The sequence below is a fragment of the Entelurus aequoreus genome, linkage group LG14 (genome assembly GCF_033978785.1).
Source record: "Entelurus aequoreus isolate RoL-2023_Sb linkage group LG14, RoL_Eaeq_v1.1, whole genome shotgun sequence".
In the NCBI taxonomy this organism is placed as follows: Eukaryota; Metazoa; Chordata; class Actinopteri; order Syngnathiformes; family Syngnathidae; genus Entelurus; species Entelurus aequoreus.
This window is the reverse complement of record NC_084744.1, coordinates 32260007-32275591: the sequence shown is the minus strand read 5'-3', so window position 1 is coordinate 32275591 and position 15585 is coordinate 32260007. Positions and strand designations below refer to the sequence as shown.

The following is a 15585-nucleotide window of genomic DNA, read 5'->3' as shown; positions in this document are numbered from 1 at the left end:
GAGTGTAGACTGCAATATGATGGCAGTCACACATAAGAGATACATGTAGACTGCAATATGACTCAAGTAAACACCAACATTTTCTATGTTCCATTGAAAATATAGAATGTTACACACGGCGCTCAAAAATCTATCAAAATGTTTTAGTAGGACTTTGGTAAGCTATGAAGCCACACCGCTTGATGGATTGTACTGTGCTTCAACATAGGAGTGTTATTATGGTGTGTGTATAAGGTAAGACATATTATCTGGCGTTTTGTTCCGCAATATTATGCAAAAGCGACTTTTCTTACCTTCTGGTACCTGCTGATGTGTATTTGGGATCTGCATAAGCGCCTTTTGTATGAAAATAGACCTGACTAGACCCGCTCATCGGCAGTGCGCCTTATAATCCGGTGTGCCCTATGGTCCGATGCGTACTGATCAATACAAGCAAAAGCCTCACAGTAAATATGCCAGAATTACCTACAATAAGTACATTTAAAAAAATATTGTATAGAGTAAAATGTATATCTCAACCCACTTCCTAAAAAAGTTCCAAAAATGTTCAAAAATCACACCCGGGTTCGAGTCCCACAAGTCCCGCCGCCGGCCGTGCAAGTCCCGGGATGCCCAAAATGTCCATAACGCACCCAGCCGAGTCCCACGGGAAGGCGGGAATAAAAGTGAAACTTGTTATGAATTATTGTGGTCATTTGTATTCATTAGTTTCTTTAAAAAATTAAGTGGGGGAAAAAATCAGGAATAAAAATAGTGAATCAAATGTTTTAGGCCATGTCGCCCAGGTCTATGTTGTACAACATTCTGTATTTTTGGTGTTTTGGTATAGCATCAATACCTTTGACAACTCTAGTAAGAATCTTAGTTTTTTTCATAAAACCTTCCGGGAGTTGAACCTTTTCTCTCTTTTCCTACCATCCTGCCACTTATCTCTATTGCCAATGACGTTCTAATGTCAGAGCTGTGGATTCTTGCGAGGCAGATCAGTAAGTCGAGTTTCTCACTCCTTCCTGGCCTACAGCTTGACGTCCATCCATGTGGAGTTCTTAGCTGATGGATGAAATTGGTATCTGAAACAACTGTAAGGACCTGGCTCAGTGGGTGGAGACCTCTGTGTACTTAACCATTGCCACTGTGAAGCCTGACAGAAGCTTCTATGTTGTGCAGAGGTACAACTTAGATCCGTTACTAGGATCTGGACAGTCTTTCCTTGTGTGAACCACTCCGGGTTTGAGTGCAGTTACTTTCTTTGCCCGGTAGCTGGTCTGGTGCTGTCCAGCTCTTCATACTAGACTCTCTTTTTGGATATCTGCCTCTGGGACGGTCACTTGATCTTGTTCTGAGAGATTGCTGATGGATGTTCTCACATCTCGTAGTCGCTGGGCATTAGAGCTATGTGATACATCCTATTCCCATGCAGTGCGGAACATAAGCATTTGATCCCCTGCTGATTTTGTAACTGTACCGCCTTACGAAGTTATATGAACGGGTCTCATAATCCATTAAATGTTCTATATCGCTTGTCGCCATTAGGGTCACGACAAGCTGGAGCCTATCCCTACACTGTAGACTGGTCATCAGCCAGTCACACCTCTGGACAATTTAGACTCTCCAGTCTCCCTAGGACGCATGTTTTTAGAATGCGGTAGAAAGTTGGGGTCGCTGAGGGAAACTTGACTTCTCAGCTGTTTTTGGACCAGTGTTTTTGAGTTCTCAGGGTACGGACGTACCCTAGAAGGACTGGGGCAATATACTTGTATTGCAAAAAAGTCCATCATTCAGGGATGACCTAACATCCTGAGGGTTCCGAAACACCCCGGAAAGGGTGCCTGTCCTTAAATAGCCTCAGTGCCCAAGGAGGTCTGGAATTCACCTCTTTGGGGGGGCCCGTACTGAGACCTTAAGTGTCCATTTGCGGTCTTTCCTGATACCTCCAAGACAGAGTTAGGGTTAGGGCGAGTCTTAGATATGACCAGAGTATACATGTGTCACATTTTCCCTAAATGACCCCAGAGAAAGTATTTGAAAAGATGCCCAAGTAGAGATTTTGATCCTCAGCCTCCTAACTTTGGGGCCAACAGGCTAAGCATTAGTGCCATGGTTTTGATTTAATTGAGGGAAATAAAAGTTTGCTCCCAAAACAAAACCTGGTTTCGTAGTAGAAGTGGCAGTGTACAGTGTTGAAAAACTTTCATTACAATTATTATACCAAATAATACAAGCTGGAATCGGTTTGAATTCAGAATCATGTTAAATCAAGACTTGATTGTGGATTGAATCGGAATAGGATTGAATTGTTAGGTGCCCTGAGAGTCACACCCCTACTAACAATGTACTTGTTCACATCCACGCATATGTAGTTTTTAGCTAACATTGCCGTTTCCACAACCGTATCATAAAAGCATGAATACAACTGTGGATTCTTCTAGAACATCTCACACTCGGGCCAAAGCAGAGGCAGCAGACCAAGCTGCGCAGTCAGCTAGTCAAGACTCAGACATTGCCAGAGCTGTGGCCAAAGAACTCTCACCCAGCTTCTACCAGCCAGGTACTCGTAATGGTATTCAATGTATTGCATAATGCATATTTACTGTATGTTCCATCCTATTATGTACGTCATATCACATTTGAGTTTCATCCCAGAGGAGGCATACCGTGTGAGTTTGTACAAATTCAGAAGGAACCGTTACAGTTTGGTACTTAGGTTGGTTTTAAGATCAAGTTTGAATCTTAGGGTTTCATTTTGAACTTATTTAAGATGTTTTAATGCAACATAAAACTACTTGAATGTCATTCTCCAATAGATAGAAATCTCCGCCAAATCTTGTGTTGCAGGCCCGGACTATATTCGGCAGAAATACAACGAGCCGGTGGAAGTGAAGGAGATCCCAGACGAGATTAAACCGGAGAAAACTCCTTCAAGTAGCCCTCATTTCTACCGCAAAGGCACAACGCCGTCACATTCGCCATCTCAGAGCCCGGTCCCCAGCCCCACTGCTTCACCGACTCTCATCCAGAAGACTTTATTCAGCAGTAAACCGCCTGCCACCGTCAACCCCCCGAACTCTGCTGGGAGTGACAACAGAACCCCAACGCATGAGTCCTTAACCGCAGGTAAGTTGGCCTTAATATCAACAGGCAGTTGCAGGAGTTTTATTTGAACGGTCAGTCAGGATTGGGCGATACCGCAAATATTGGTATCGACCCAATACTATAATCAAAATTATATACAAAATCCAAAACTAGCGAAGTTGGCACGTTGTGTAAATGGTAAATAAAAACAGAATTCAATGATTTGCAAATCCTTTTCAACTTATATTCAATTGAATAGACTGCAAAGACAAGATATTTAATGGTCAAACGGGTGAACAGGCTAATTGGGAACAGGTGGGTGCCATGATTGGGTATACAAGGATGGGGCGAGCGTCACCACTTTGTCAACAAATGCGTGAGTTTAAGAACAACATTTCTCAAGCAGCTATTGCAAGGAATTTAGGGATTTCACCATCTACGCTCCGTAATATCATCAAAAGGTTCACAGAATCTGGAGAACTCACTGCACTTAAGCCATGATATTACGCACCTTGGATCCCTCAGGCGGTACTGCATCAAAAAGTGACATCAGTGTGTAAAGGATATCACCACATGGGCTCAGGAACACTTCAGAAAACCACTGTCAGTAACTACGGTTTGTCGCTACATCTGTAAGTGCAAGTTAAAACTCTACTATGCAAAGCCAAAACCATTTATCAACAACACCCAGAAACGCCGCCGGCTTCGCTGGGCCCGAGATCATCTAAGATGGACTGATGCAAAGTGGAAAAGTGTTCTGTGGTCTGACGAGTCCACATTTGAAATTGTTTTTGGAAACTGTGGACGTCGTGTCCTCCGGACCAAAGAGGAAAAGAACCATCCGGACTGTTCCAGGTGTACAGTGTAAAAGGCAGCATCTATGATGGTATGGGGGTGTATTAGTGCCCAAGTCACGGGTAACTTACACATCTGTGAAGGCGCCATTAATGCTGAAAAGTAGATACAGGTTTTGGACATCCAAGCGACGTTATCATGGATGCCCCTGCTTATTTCAGCAAGACAATGCCAAGCCACGTGTTACAACAGCGTGACTTCATAGTAAAAAAGTGCGGGTACTAAACTGGCCTGCCTGTAATCTTGTCTTTGCAGTCTATTCAATTGAATATAAGTTGAAAAGGATTTGTTGTATTCTGTTTTTATTTAGCATTTACACAACGTGACTACTTCACTGCTTTTGGGTTTTGTACTTTGGAGTAAACCAAGAACCGCCACATTAGCTCATGATCCAGTAGGTCTACTGGTAGGCTCCTGTGACGGGTGGTTGCAGTCATCTAGAGGTGTTATAGCATGTTGGTTGAAGTATTTGATGTGACTTTTTCTCTTTACAAAACAGGAATTACAAAGGATGCATCGAAACTTTCTCTCAAACAGGAAGGGAGGCAACAGGCGCCAATGTACTCACCCACCAAGGTAGCCGTGCCGGTCAGTGGTTTCCCGAGCAATGGACAGATCCACTCCCAGTACCACGGTTACTACGTCAAGGATGTGAAGATGTTGCCGCCGGAAGAACCGGTTGACCTGGAGGATGATTTCCACCCGTCGAGCCTGGCGCGCTTGCCTCCTCCTCCCAAAAAAACGTGGGCGGCGCCGGCCAAGGTGACGCCGGCGCCGAGTCCTACCCCGGTCCCGCAGAAGGCGAACAGCAGAGCTCCGGAGCCTTCCAAAATGAAAGTGCCGGAATCGAGCAAACCGAGGACTTTGGCAGAAACCAAGAAAGCGAGTGTGGAAATTAGTCCTGAAATTGTAGAGGAAACGTCGGTAAGTCATTTAACACGAGTTTGACTATTGAATCACCGACTTCTCAAACCTGGTGTGATACTGGAGCGGCAGTTATGGCGATGAAACCAACCCTCTGAATTCTTTGGATCGTGTATTAAATTACCAATATGGACTTTATGAAGTAGAAACGTTAACCCTTACTTCTGTTTGGTCCCCCAGGGTCCTAACTCTATCCTGGTGTTGCTGGTGATGCTACTGAACGTTGGTCTGGCTATCATTTTTGTCCATTTCCTCACCTGACCAAATTTGACCTCAGGTAAGGAACAATAGGACGAGTTTTTGGCGGGTACAAAATACATGTATTCATTTGTTAAATCTCTTCTCTTAGTCTGGTGTTGGTCACATATGCTCGTGGTCGGTGGCTAAACACGATGCAAATATACCGTATTTCCTTGAATAGCCGCAGGGGCGCTAATTAATTTAAAACCTCTTCTCACCCCTGCGTTTACCAAAAGCAGGCGAGATTGCCATGCATGCGGTAATTATTTTAAAACCTCTTCTCACTCCGGCGCTTACCTTATCATGAAAAGTACATTTAATAAAAAAAACTTTATTATGGTCTTACCTTTAGGTATAAATGAGTCCATGTCAGCTCCTTTTGAAGAAAAGCATCGATATAGAAGTCTTCCTTATCTTTCTTCAGTTTTAAAAGTCTCTCTGTCTCGATGGAGATCTTCCTTTTAAGTATTACCTCCTGCTTCGATTGAAAGTCCAGTTTAGAAAACTGTTTTATTTTAGATATGTAATCCTCCATGGTAAAATAAATGGCTGCGCACTATTGCTGCTGTTGTCTTCTTCTGCAGCACAGGTCTTCTGCAGTACCTGCAGTCGCAAGAAGGATCACTAGCGCCCTCTACCACCAGGAGGCGGGAGTCATTTAATGACTCATGTTTGACCCGGCGGAAGTGCCAAGCATGCGCTAATTATTTTGCGAAACGAGTTTGACCCGGCTGTAATTCCAGGCATGCGAATACCATATTCCCGGCGCCAATTCAAGGAAATACGGTAATACATTTTTTGCGCAGTCGTTGTTATTCTGGCACCGCCTCTTTATGAAATATTACTCTCCAAATCAGGGGTGTCCAAAGTTATCAATCGTTAGCATTCTATTCTGCTAGCTTTTTTGCTAATTTTGCAGGCACGCTGTACACCCCGGCGTCAAATATTTTGTGACTTGACAAATGACGCCTGTTAGCATGTTAACATTAGTTTGCTCGCTAATTTTGTGGGTACACACCTCAGTCATATTTTTGTGCTTGATGCATGCTAACGTTGGCATGCTCGCCTTTTAAACACATTTTTAGGTACACACCTCAGAGTAATATATTTGGGTTTTTGACGCATGTTACAGTTAGCATTTTAGCACGCTAACATTAGCATGGTAGCTTATTTAGCAAATATGCACCTCGGTGTTGTATATTTTGGTATAAACGCTAACTGTAAGCATGCTACAACATGTTAGCATAGTACTGTTAGCATGGTAGCCTTTTGTTTTTAACAAATTTTGCTTATTTGTCTGTTACTTGACACTAGTTGGCCAGCGTGTTCACTGTTATCATTTCAGTTCGTCTTCGGATCTTCAGCATTCACACAAAATTTCAACTGAAATTGCCTTTTGTTAGTTCTTTTTTTTAAATAAATATATATATTGTACTGGTTTTAAAGCCGACAATGACCAAAATGGCCTTAGCATTCTTCGATTTGTGTCTGTGACCCACAGCAGAAAACGTGTGTGCACTTTTGCTTTAAATCATGAGTGTTCCAAAGCTTGTCACTTGGCAACTCTAACAGTTTATAATAATAATAAGAATAATAATAGATTTTATTTGTAAAAATCACTTTCCATTGAGCAATCAACCTCAAAGTGCTACAGTGTATTAAAAAAATAAATAAAAAGATAATAAAATTAAAAAAAATAAAAACTACAACACATATATCTAAAAAAAAAAGGCTTTTTTAAAAATAAGGGTTTTTAAGCCTTTTTTAAAAGCATCCACAGTCTATGGTGCCCTCAGGTGGTCAGGGAGAGCGTTCCACAGACTGGGAGTGCCGGAGCAGAAAGCCCGGTCTCCCATTGTTCGTAGCTTTGTCCTCGGAGGTTGGAGGAGGTTAGTCTGTCCGGAGCGGAGGTGTCGTGTGGAGGATTTGGGGGTGAGCAGTTCTTTGAGGTAGAGGGGGGCATTTCCATAGAGGCACTGGTTTCAGCGTCTTCCGCGGGATTTGCTATGGATTAAAGTCTGTAGACTGGCGAGGCCTCGCTTGGGTCTCATGTTCTTCTTCTGGAAACACTCCACTATTGCCTTGCTTGTAAGATTTGGACCACTGTCCTGCTGGAAGACCCTTGAGGGCGATACCGGCCTTGATCGTTGCCATATCAGTGCAGTAGAGTCTTCTGTACTCTTAAAACAGAAACCGCCCTATAGAGGAATGTTTGACAGTGGGATGTTGAATTTGGACTTGTAATTAGCATCCAAACATGGCGAGCTGATGGCAAAGAGATCAGTTCTGGTCTCTTCGGACCACAAGTGGACTGATTATCCAGCTTACAAAGTATTTTCAAAAACAAGAACTGGGTGCACCAATGTGATACATACAGCTTCAGATACATCCCGACACCCCCGCTAATATTTGGTTGAATTCTGGAGGGAAGTTTGGTGGAGTTCATTTAAATTGCTTGGTTCTCTGGCACGGACCCGTCTGCTAAACATAGTCCACAAATGTTCAGTTGGGTTGCAGCTCTGAGAAGGTCATTGCCCAAGCTTAATATTAGCATGCTTCATCCCAGGGGTGTCTAAAGTCTTTCCACCAAGGGCCACAGACTGAAAAGTCAAAGTATGATCATTGATTATTGTGTAGAAAGTAAAAGCTAAAAACAGACATTAGTTTTAGTTAAAGACAACATTTGTGTCAGCTTTGTATGATTAGTGTAATTGTTGTTGTTGTTGGTTCCTTTCTTGGTTGGCTCTTTGCTTGGTTCGTTGGCCGGTTTGTTTGTATGTTAGTTGGTTGGTTCATTTGTATGTTTGTTTGTTCATTGTCGGCTTGTTTGTTTGTTGGTTGGTTGGTTGGTTGGTGTGTATGTTTGTTAGTTGGCTGACTTGGATTGTTTGTATGTTTGTTTGTTCATTGGTTGGTTGGTTGGTTTGTTTCTTCATTTGTTAATTGGTTGGCTCATTTATTTGTTTGTTGGTTCATGTGTATGTTTGTTTGTTAATTGGTTGGCTTGTTTGTTGGTTGGTTGGTTGGTTTGTATGTTTGATTGTTGACTGACTGGTTTGTTTGTATGTTTGTTTGTTTATTGGTCGGCTTGTTTGTTGGTTGGTTAATTGGTTGGTTGGTTCATTTGTATGTTTGTTGTTTCATTTGTATGTTTGTTTGTTGGCTGACTGGTTTGTTTGTATGTTAGTTAGTTCATTGATGGGCTACTTTGTTGGTTGGTTGGTTCATTTGTATGTTTGTTTGTTCATTGGTCGGCTTTTTTGTTTGTTAGTTGCTGACTGGTTTGTTTGTTCATTGATTGGCTTGTTTGTTTGTTGGTTGGTTCATTTGTATGTTTGTTTGTTCATTGGTTGGCTTGTTTGTTGGTTGGTTGGTTCATTTGTTTGTTTGTTTGTTGGTTCATATGTATGTTTGTATGTTTGTTTGTTCATTGGTCGGCTTGTTTGTTTGTCTGTTGGTTGGTTGGTCCATTTGTATGTTTGTTTGTTTATTGGTCGGCTTGTTTGTTGGTTGGTTGGTTCATTTGTATGCTTGTTTGTTAGTTGGCTGACTGGTTTGTTTGTTTGTTCATTGATCGACTTGTTTGTTGGTTGGTTAATTTGTATGTTTGTTTATTCGTTGGTCAGCTTGTTTGTTGGCTGACTAGCTTGTTTGTATGTTTGTTTGTTTATTGGTTGGCTCGTGTGTTTGTTTGGTCTGTTTGTTGGTTCATCTGTTGGTTTGTATGTTCATGGGTTGGTTGGTTGGTTTGTTTGTTGAATGGCTGACTGGTTTGTTTGTTCATTGGTCGGCTCGTTTGTTGGCTTGTTGTTTGGTTTGTTTGTTTGTTGGTTTGTATGTTCATGGGTTGGTTGGTTGGTTTGTATGTGTGTTAGTTGGCTGACTGGTTTGTTTGTTTGTTCATTGGTCAGCTTGTTTGTTTGTTGGTTCATTTGTTGGTTTGTATGTTCATGGGTTGGTTTGTTGGTTCGTTTGTATGTTTGTTAGTTGGCTGACTGGTTTGTTTGTTCATTGGTCGGCTCGTTTGTGTGTTTGTTGCTTGGTTGTTTGGTTCGTTTGTTTGTTGGTTTGTATGTTCATGGGTTGGTTGGTTGGTTGATTTGCAAAATATCTCAAAGTTATGGGCAGATGTTTATGAAACGTTCAGAAGATAGGGAAAGGAACAACCTGCTTCTGATCATTTCTACTACGTTACCTTACATCATTCACGTGTGTGTGTGTGTGTGTGTGTGTGTGTGTGTGTGTGTGTGTGTGTGTGTGTGTGTGTGTGTGTGTGTGTGTGTGTGTGTGTGTGTGTGTGTGTGTGTGTGTGTGTGTGTGTGTGTGTGTGTGTGTGTGTGTGATGTGTGGATGACCGACAAGAGTGCTCACGCCGTTTCTTTCATTCCCCATTGGATAACTGCAAAAGTTAGGTAATATAGTGAAGAGGTTAATTCGGCCTGCTTACGTTGATATAATCAATAAAAGCCTGAATAGTAAAAACCCTCTGAAGAAGGCTGCAGAGGCAAGGTAGTGAAAACGTGTCAGGTACAAACAATTTGACCATTCAGGCTTGTATAGACGAACCTTGTGTATACAGTATATCAAAAAGTTCGGGGCGGATCTTCATCTGACTTTCAGGAAGTGGGATAAGCAACAAGTGATCAGGACATGTTTAGTATTGGGAGATAGGACCTGGTGGTGGTTTGCGCTCTTTGAGTACTATTCTATGTATTTTATGCATATTGAATTGTCAGATAGTTGTCAGTACATTACATATGTTTGCTCTTATTTCTTAAATTCTTACTGTTATTGTTGTTGTTGTTGTTGGCCACACTCCTGTTTTATCCGCTCTAAAAAACAGTTTTGGGATCGTTGTCATGCTGGAACACCTGATTGTGTCCCTGCAGGATTTCAAAAAGCCAGATTTCACGTTAGCTTTTAAAAACGCTACGGCAAAAGTTACCTGGATTGATGCTGTTTTGTTCTCAATAACATTGCATCGGCTTATGATTTTATTCATATATTAGAATAGAATAGAATAGAATAGAATAGAATAGAATAGAAGGTACTTTATTGATCCCTGGGGAAATTCAGCACCACAGTTCTCTCACAATAGACAATAAACACTTTGGTATTTTTTACATGTGAATAATATAAATACAGCATTATTCACATGTGAATAATATAAATACAGTCTATTATACAGCATTATTTACATGTGAATAATATAAATACAGTCTATTATACAGCATTATTCACATGTGAATAATATAAATACAGTCTATTATACAGCTTTATTCACATGTGAATAATATAAATAGTTTATTATACAGCATTATTTACATGTGAATAATATAAATACAGTCTATTATACAGCATTATTCACATGTGAATAATATAAATACAGTCTATTATACAGCTTTATTCACATGTGAATAATATAAATACAGTCTATTATACAGCATTATTTACATGTGAATAATATAAATACAGTCTATTATACAGCATTATTCACATGTGAATAATATAAATACAGTCTATTGTGCAGCATTATTCACATGTGAATAATATAAATACAGTCTATTATACAGCATTATTAACATGTGAATAATATAAATACAGTCTATTATAAAGCATTATTCACATGTGAATAATATAAATACAGTCTATTATACAGCATTATTCACATGTGAATAATACAAATACAGTCTATTATACAGCATTATTAACATGTGAATAATACAAATACAGTCTATTATACAGCATTATTCACAAGTGAATAACATAAATACAGTCTATTATACAGCATTATTCACATGTGAATAACATAAATACAGTCTATTATACAGCATTATTCACATGTGAATAACATAAATACAGTCTATTATACAGCATTATTCACATGTGAATAATATAAATACAGTCTATTATACAGCATTATTCGCATGTGAATAACATAAATACCGTCTATTATACAGCATTATTCACATGTGAATAACATGAATACAGTCTATTATACAGCATTATTCACATGTGAATAACATGAATACAGTCTATTATACAGCAATATTCGCATGTCAATAATATAAATACAGTCTATAATACAGAATTATTCACATGTGAATAATATAAATACAGTTTATTATACAGCATTATTCACATGGGAATAATATAAATACAGTCTATTATACAGCATTATTCAAATATGAATAATATAAATACAGTCTATTATACAGCATTATTCACATGTGACTAACATAAATACAGTCTATTATACAGCATTATTCACATGTGAATAACATAAATACAGTCTATTATACAGCATTATTCACATGTGAATAACAAATACAGTCTATTATACAGCATTATTCACATGTGAATAACATAAATACAGTCTATTATACAGCATTATTCACGTGTGAATAACATAAATACAGTCTATTACGGCGTGGCGTAGTGGGTAGAGCAACCGTGCCAGAAACCTGAGGGTTGCAGGTTCGCTCCCCGCCTCTTACCTTCCAAAAATCGCTGCCGTTGTGTCCTTGGGCAGGACACTTCACCCTTTGCCCCCGGTGCCACTCACACCGGTGAAATGAATGATGAATAATAGGTGGTGGTCGGAGGGGCCGTAGGCGCAAATTGCAGCCACGCTTCCGTCAGTATACCCCAGGGCAGCTGTGGCTACGAAAGTAGCTTACCACCACCAGGTGTGAATGATTGATGGGGTTCAGAAAAACATGTAAAGCGACTTTGGGTACTTAGAAAAGCGCTATATAAATCCCAGGTATTATTATTATTATTATTATTATACAGCATTATTCACATGTGAATAACATAAATACAGTCTATTATACAGCATTATTCACATGTGAATAATATAAATACAGTCCATTATACAGCATTATTTACATGTGAATAATATAAATACAGTCTATTATACAGAATTATTTACATGTGAATAATATAAATACAGTCTATTATACAGCATTATTCAAATATGAATAATATAAATACAGTCTATTATACAGAATTATTCACATGTGAATAACATAAATACAGTCTATTATACAGCATTATTCACGTGTGAATAACATAAATACAGTCTATTATACAGCATTATTCACATGTGAATAACTTAAATACAGTCTATTATACAGCATTATTCACATATGAATAATATAAATGCAGTCTATTATACAGCATTATTCACATGTGAATAAATTAAATACAGTCCATTATACCGCATTATTTACATGTGAATAATATAAATACAGTCTATTATACAGAATTATTTGCATGTGAATAATATAAATACAGTCTATTATACAGCATTATTCACATGTGAATAATATAAATACAGTCTATTGTGCAGCATTATTCACATGTGAATAATATAAATACAGTCTATTATACAGCATTATTAACATGTGAATAATATAAATACAGTCTATTATAAAGCATTATTCACATGTGAATAATATAAATACAGCATTATTCACATGTGAATAACATAAATACAGTCTATTATACAGCATTATTCACATATAAATAATATAAATACAGTCTATTATACAGCATTATTCACATGTGAATAATATAAATACAGTCCATTATACAGCATTATTTACATGTGAATAATATAAATACAGTCTATTATACAGAATTATTTGCATGTGAATAATATAAATACAGTCTATTGTGCAGCATTATTCACATGTGAATAATATAAATACAGTCTATTATACAGCATTATTAACATGTGAATAATATAAATACAGTCTATTATAAAGCATTATTCACATGTGAATAATATAAATACAGCATTATTCACATGTGAATAATATAGATAGTCTATTATACAGTATTATTCACATGTGAATAACATGAATACAGTCTATTATACAGCATTATTCACATGTGAATAATATAAATACAGTCTATTATACAGCATTATTCACATGTGAATAATATAAATACAGTCTATTATACAGCATTATTCACATGTGAAAAATATGAATACAGTCAATTATACAGCATTATTCACATGTGAATAACATGAATACAGTCTATTATACAGCATTATTCACATGTGAATAATATAAATACAGTTTATTATACAGCATTATTCACATGTGAATAATATAGATACAGTCTATTATACAGTATTATTCACATGTGAATAACATAAATACAGTCTATTATACAGCATTATTCACATGTGAATAATATAAATACAGTCTATTATACAGCATTATTCACATGTGAATAATATAAATACAGTCTATTATACAGCATTATTCACATGTGAATAATATAAATACAGTCAATTATACAGCATTATTCACATGTGAATAACATGAATACAGTCTATTATACAGCATTATTCACATGTGAATAATATAAATACAGTTTATTATACAGCATTATTCACATGTGAATAATATAAATACAGTCTATTATACAGCATTATTCACATGTGAATAATATAGTCTATTATACAGCATTATTCACATGTGAATAATATAAATACAGTCTATTATACAGCATTATTCACATGTGAATAATATAGTCTATTATACAGCATTATTCACATGTGAATAATATAAATACAGTCTATTATACAGCATTATTAACAACATATATGCATTATTAACAACATATGATTATTAACAACCTTCTTTCTGATATTAACCCCTAAATGGACTGGATTCCGTCCGATTGATTTCCCCCCCAGTTTGGTAAAGACTGAGAGAGTTGAGGAATGCTCATCAAAGACTTATTTGGAACATCCCACAGGTGAACAGGCTAATTGGGAACAGGTGGGTGCCATGATTGGGTATAAAAGCAGCTTCCATGAAATGCTCAGTCATTCACAAACAAGGACGGGGCGAGGGTCACCACTTTGTCAACAAATGCCTGAGCAAATTGTTTAAGAACAACATTTCTCAACCAGCTATAGCAAGGAATTTAGGGATTTCACCATCTACGCTCCGTAATGTCATCAAAAGGTTCAGAGAATCTGGAGAAATCACTGCACGTAAGCCATGATATTACAGGGGGTACTGCATCAAAAATCAGTGTGTAAACGATATCACCATGTGGGCTCAGGAACACTTCAGAAAACCACTGTCAGTAACTACAGTTGGTCGCTACATCTGGAAGTGCAAGTTAAAACTCTTACTATGCAAAGCCAAAGCATTTTATCAACAACACCCAGAAACGCAGCCGGCTTCGCCGGGCCCGAGCTCATCTAAGATGGACTGATGCAAAGTGGAAAAGTGTTCTGTGGTCTGAGGAGTCCACATTTCAAATAGTTTTTGGAAACTGTGGACGTCGTGTCCTCCGGACCAAAGAGGAAGAGAACCATCTCGGCGCAAAGTGTAAAAGGCAGCATGTGTGATGGTATGGGGGTGTATTAGTGGCCAAGACATGGGTAACTTACACATCTGTGAAGGCACCATTAATGCTGAAAGGTACATACAGACAACGTTATCATGGAATGGACGCCCCTGCTTATTTCAGCAAGACAATGCCAAGCCAGGTGTTACAACAGCGTGGCTTCGTAGTAAAAGAGTGCGGGTACTAGACCGGCCTGCCTGTAATCTTGTCTTTGCAGTCTATTCAATTGAATATACGTTGAAAATAGGGATGTCCGATAATGGCTTTTTGCCGATATCCGATATTCCGATATTGTCCAACTCTTTAATTACCGATACCGATATCAACCGATATATACAGTCGTGGAATTAATACATTATTAGGTCTAATTTGGACAACCAGGTATGGTGAAGATAAGGTACTTTTAAAAAAAAAATTATAAAATAAAATAAGATGAATAAATTAAAAACATTTTCTTGAATAAAAAAGAAAGTAAAACAATATAAAAACAGTTACATAGAAACTAGTAATGAATGAAAATGAGTAACATTAACTGTTAAAGGTTAGTACTATTAGTGGACCAGCAGCACGCACAATCATGTGTGCTTACGGACTGTATCCCTTGCAGACTGTATTGATATATATTGATATATCATGTAGGAACCAGAATATTAATAACAGAAAGAAACAACCCTTTTGTGTGAATGAGGAGGGAGGTTTTTTGGGTTGGTGCACTAATTAAAAAAAAACAAAAAAAAACGATACCGATAATAAAAAAAACGATACCGATAATTTCCGATATTACATTTTAACGCATTTGGACATCCCTAGTTGAAAAGGATTTGTTGTATTCTCTTTTTATTTACCATTTACACAACCTGACAACTTCACTGCTTTTGGGTGTTGTTTAAAAAAAAACGGTGTTGAATGTTCCCCACTGACAACTCGTCTGACCTTTCAGATTTACCCCAACTTGACGGCCAAGTTCCTGTCCATCGGCAAGGGACCTTCAAAACGTGGTCCCAGGACTGAAAATAGACGAGGGAGGAAAGCAGGACGAGAAGAAAAGAAGAAGCGGGAGAGGAAGACGACGACGTGACTCGCCATTGGACGGCAGGAGATTTGAGCCTCCAC

At 38.2% G+C, this 15585-nt stretch overlaps 1 protein-coding gene across 3 annotated transcripts in view; it reads left to right on the top strand.

Annotated features, from left to right (window-relative positions):
• LOC133664757 (junctophilin-1-like) overlaps window positions 1–15585 on the top strand; it is a 34771-nt gene that overhangs the window by 18946 nt on the left and 240 nt on the right. Inside the window, exons 3-7 of one of the 3 annotated variants that reach the window (XM_062069655.1) lie at window positions 2430–2548; window positions 2836–3114; window positions 4427–4851; window positions 5032–5128; window positions 15413–15585. The exon at window positions 15413–15585 is cut by the window's right edge and continues 240 nt beyond it. In XM_062069655.1, the coding sequence (XP_061925639.1) occupies window positions 2430–2548; window positions 2836–3114; window positions 4427–4851; window positions 5032–5112 (904 nt within the window). In that variant the 3' untranslated portion in view covers window positions 5113–5128; window positions 15413–15585. Of the gene's footprint in view, window positions 1–2429; window positions 2549–2835; window positions 3115–4426; window positions 4852–5031; window positions 5129–15412 lie in introns of those variants that run through there. The other 2 variants (XM_062069656.1, XM_062069657.1) reach the window with 2 other exon arrangements.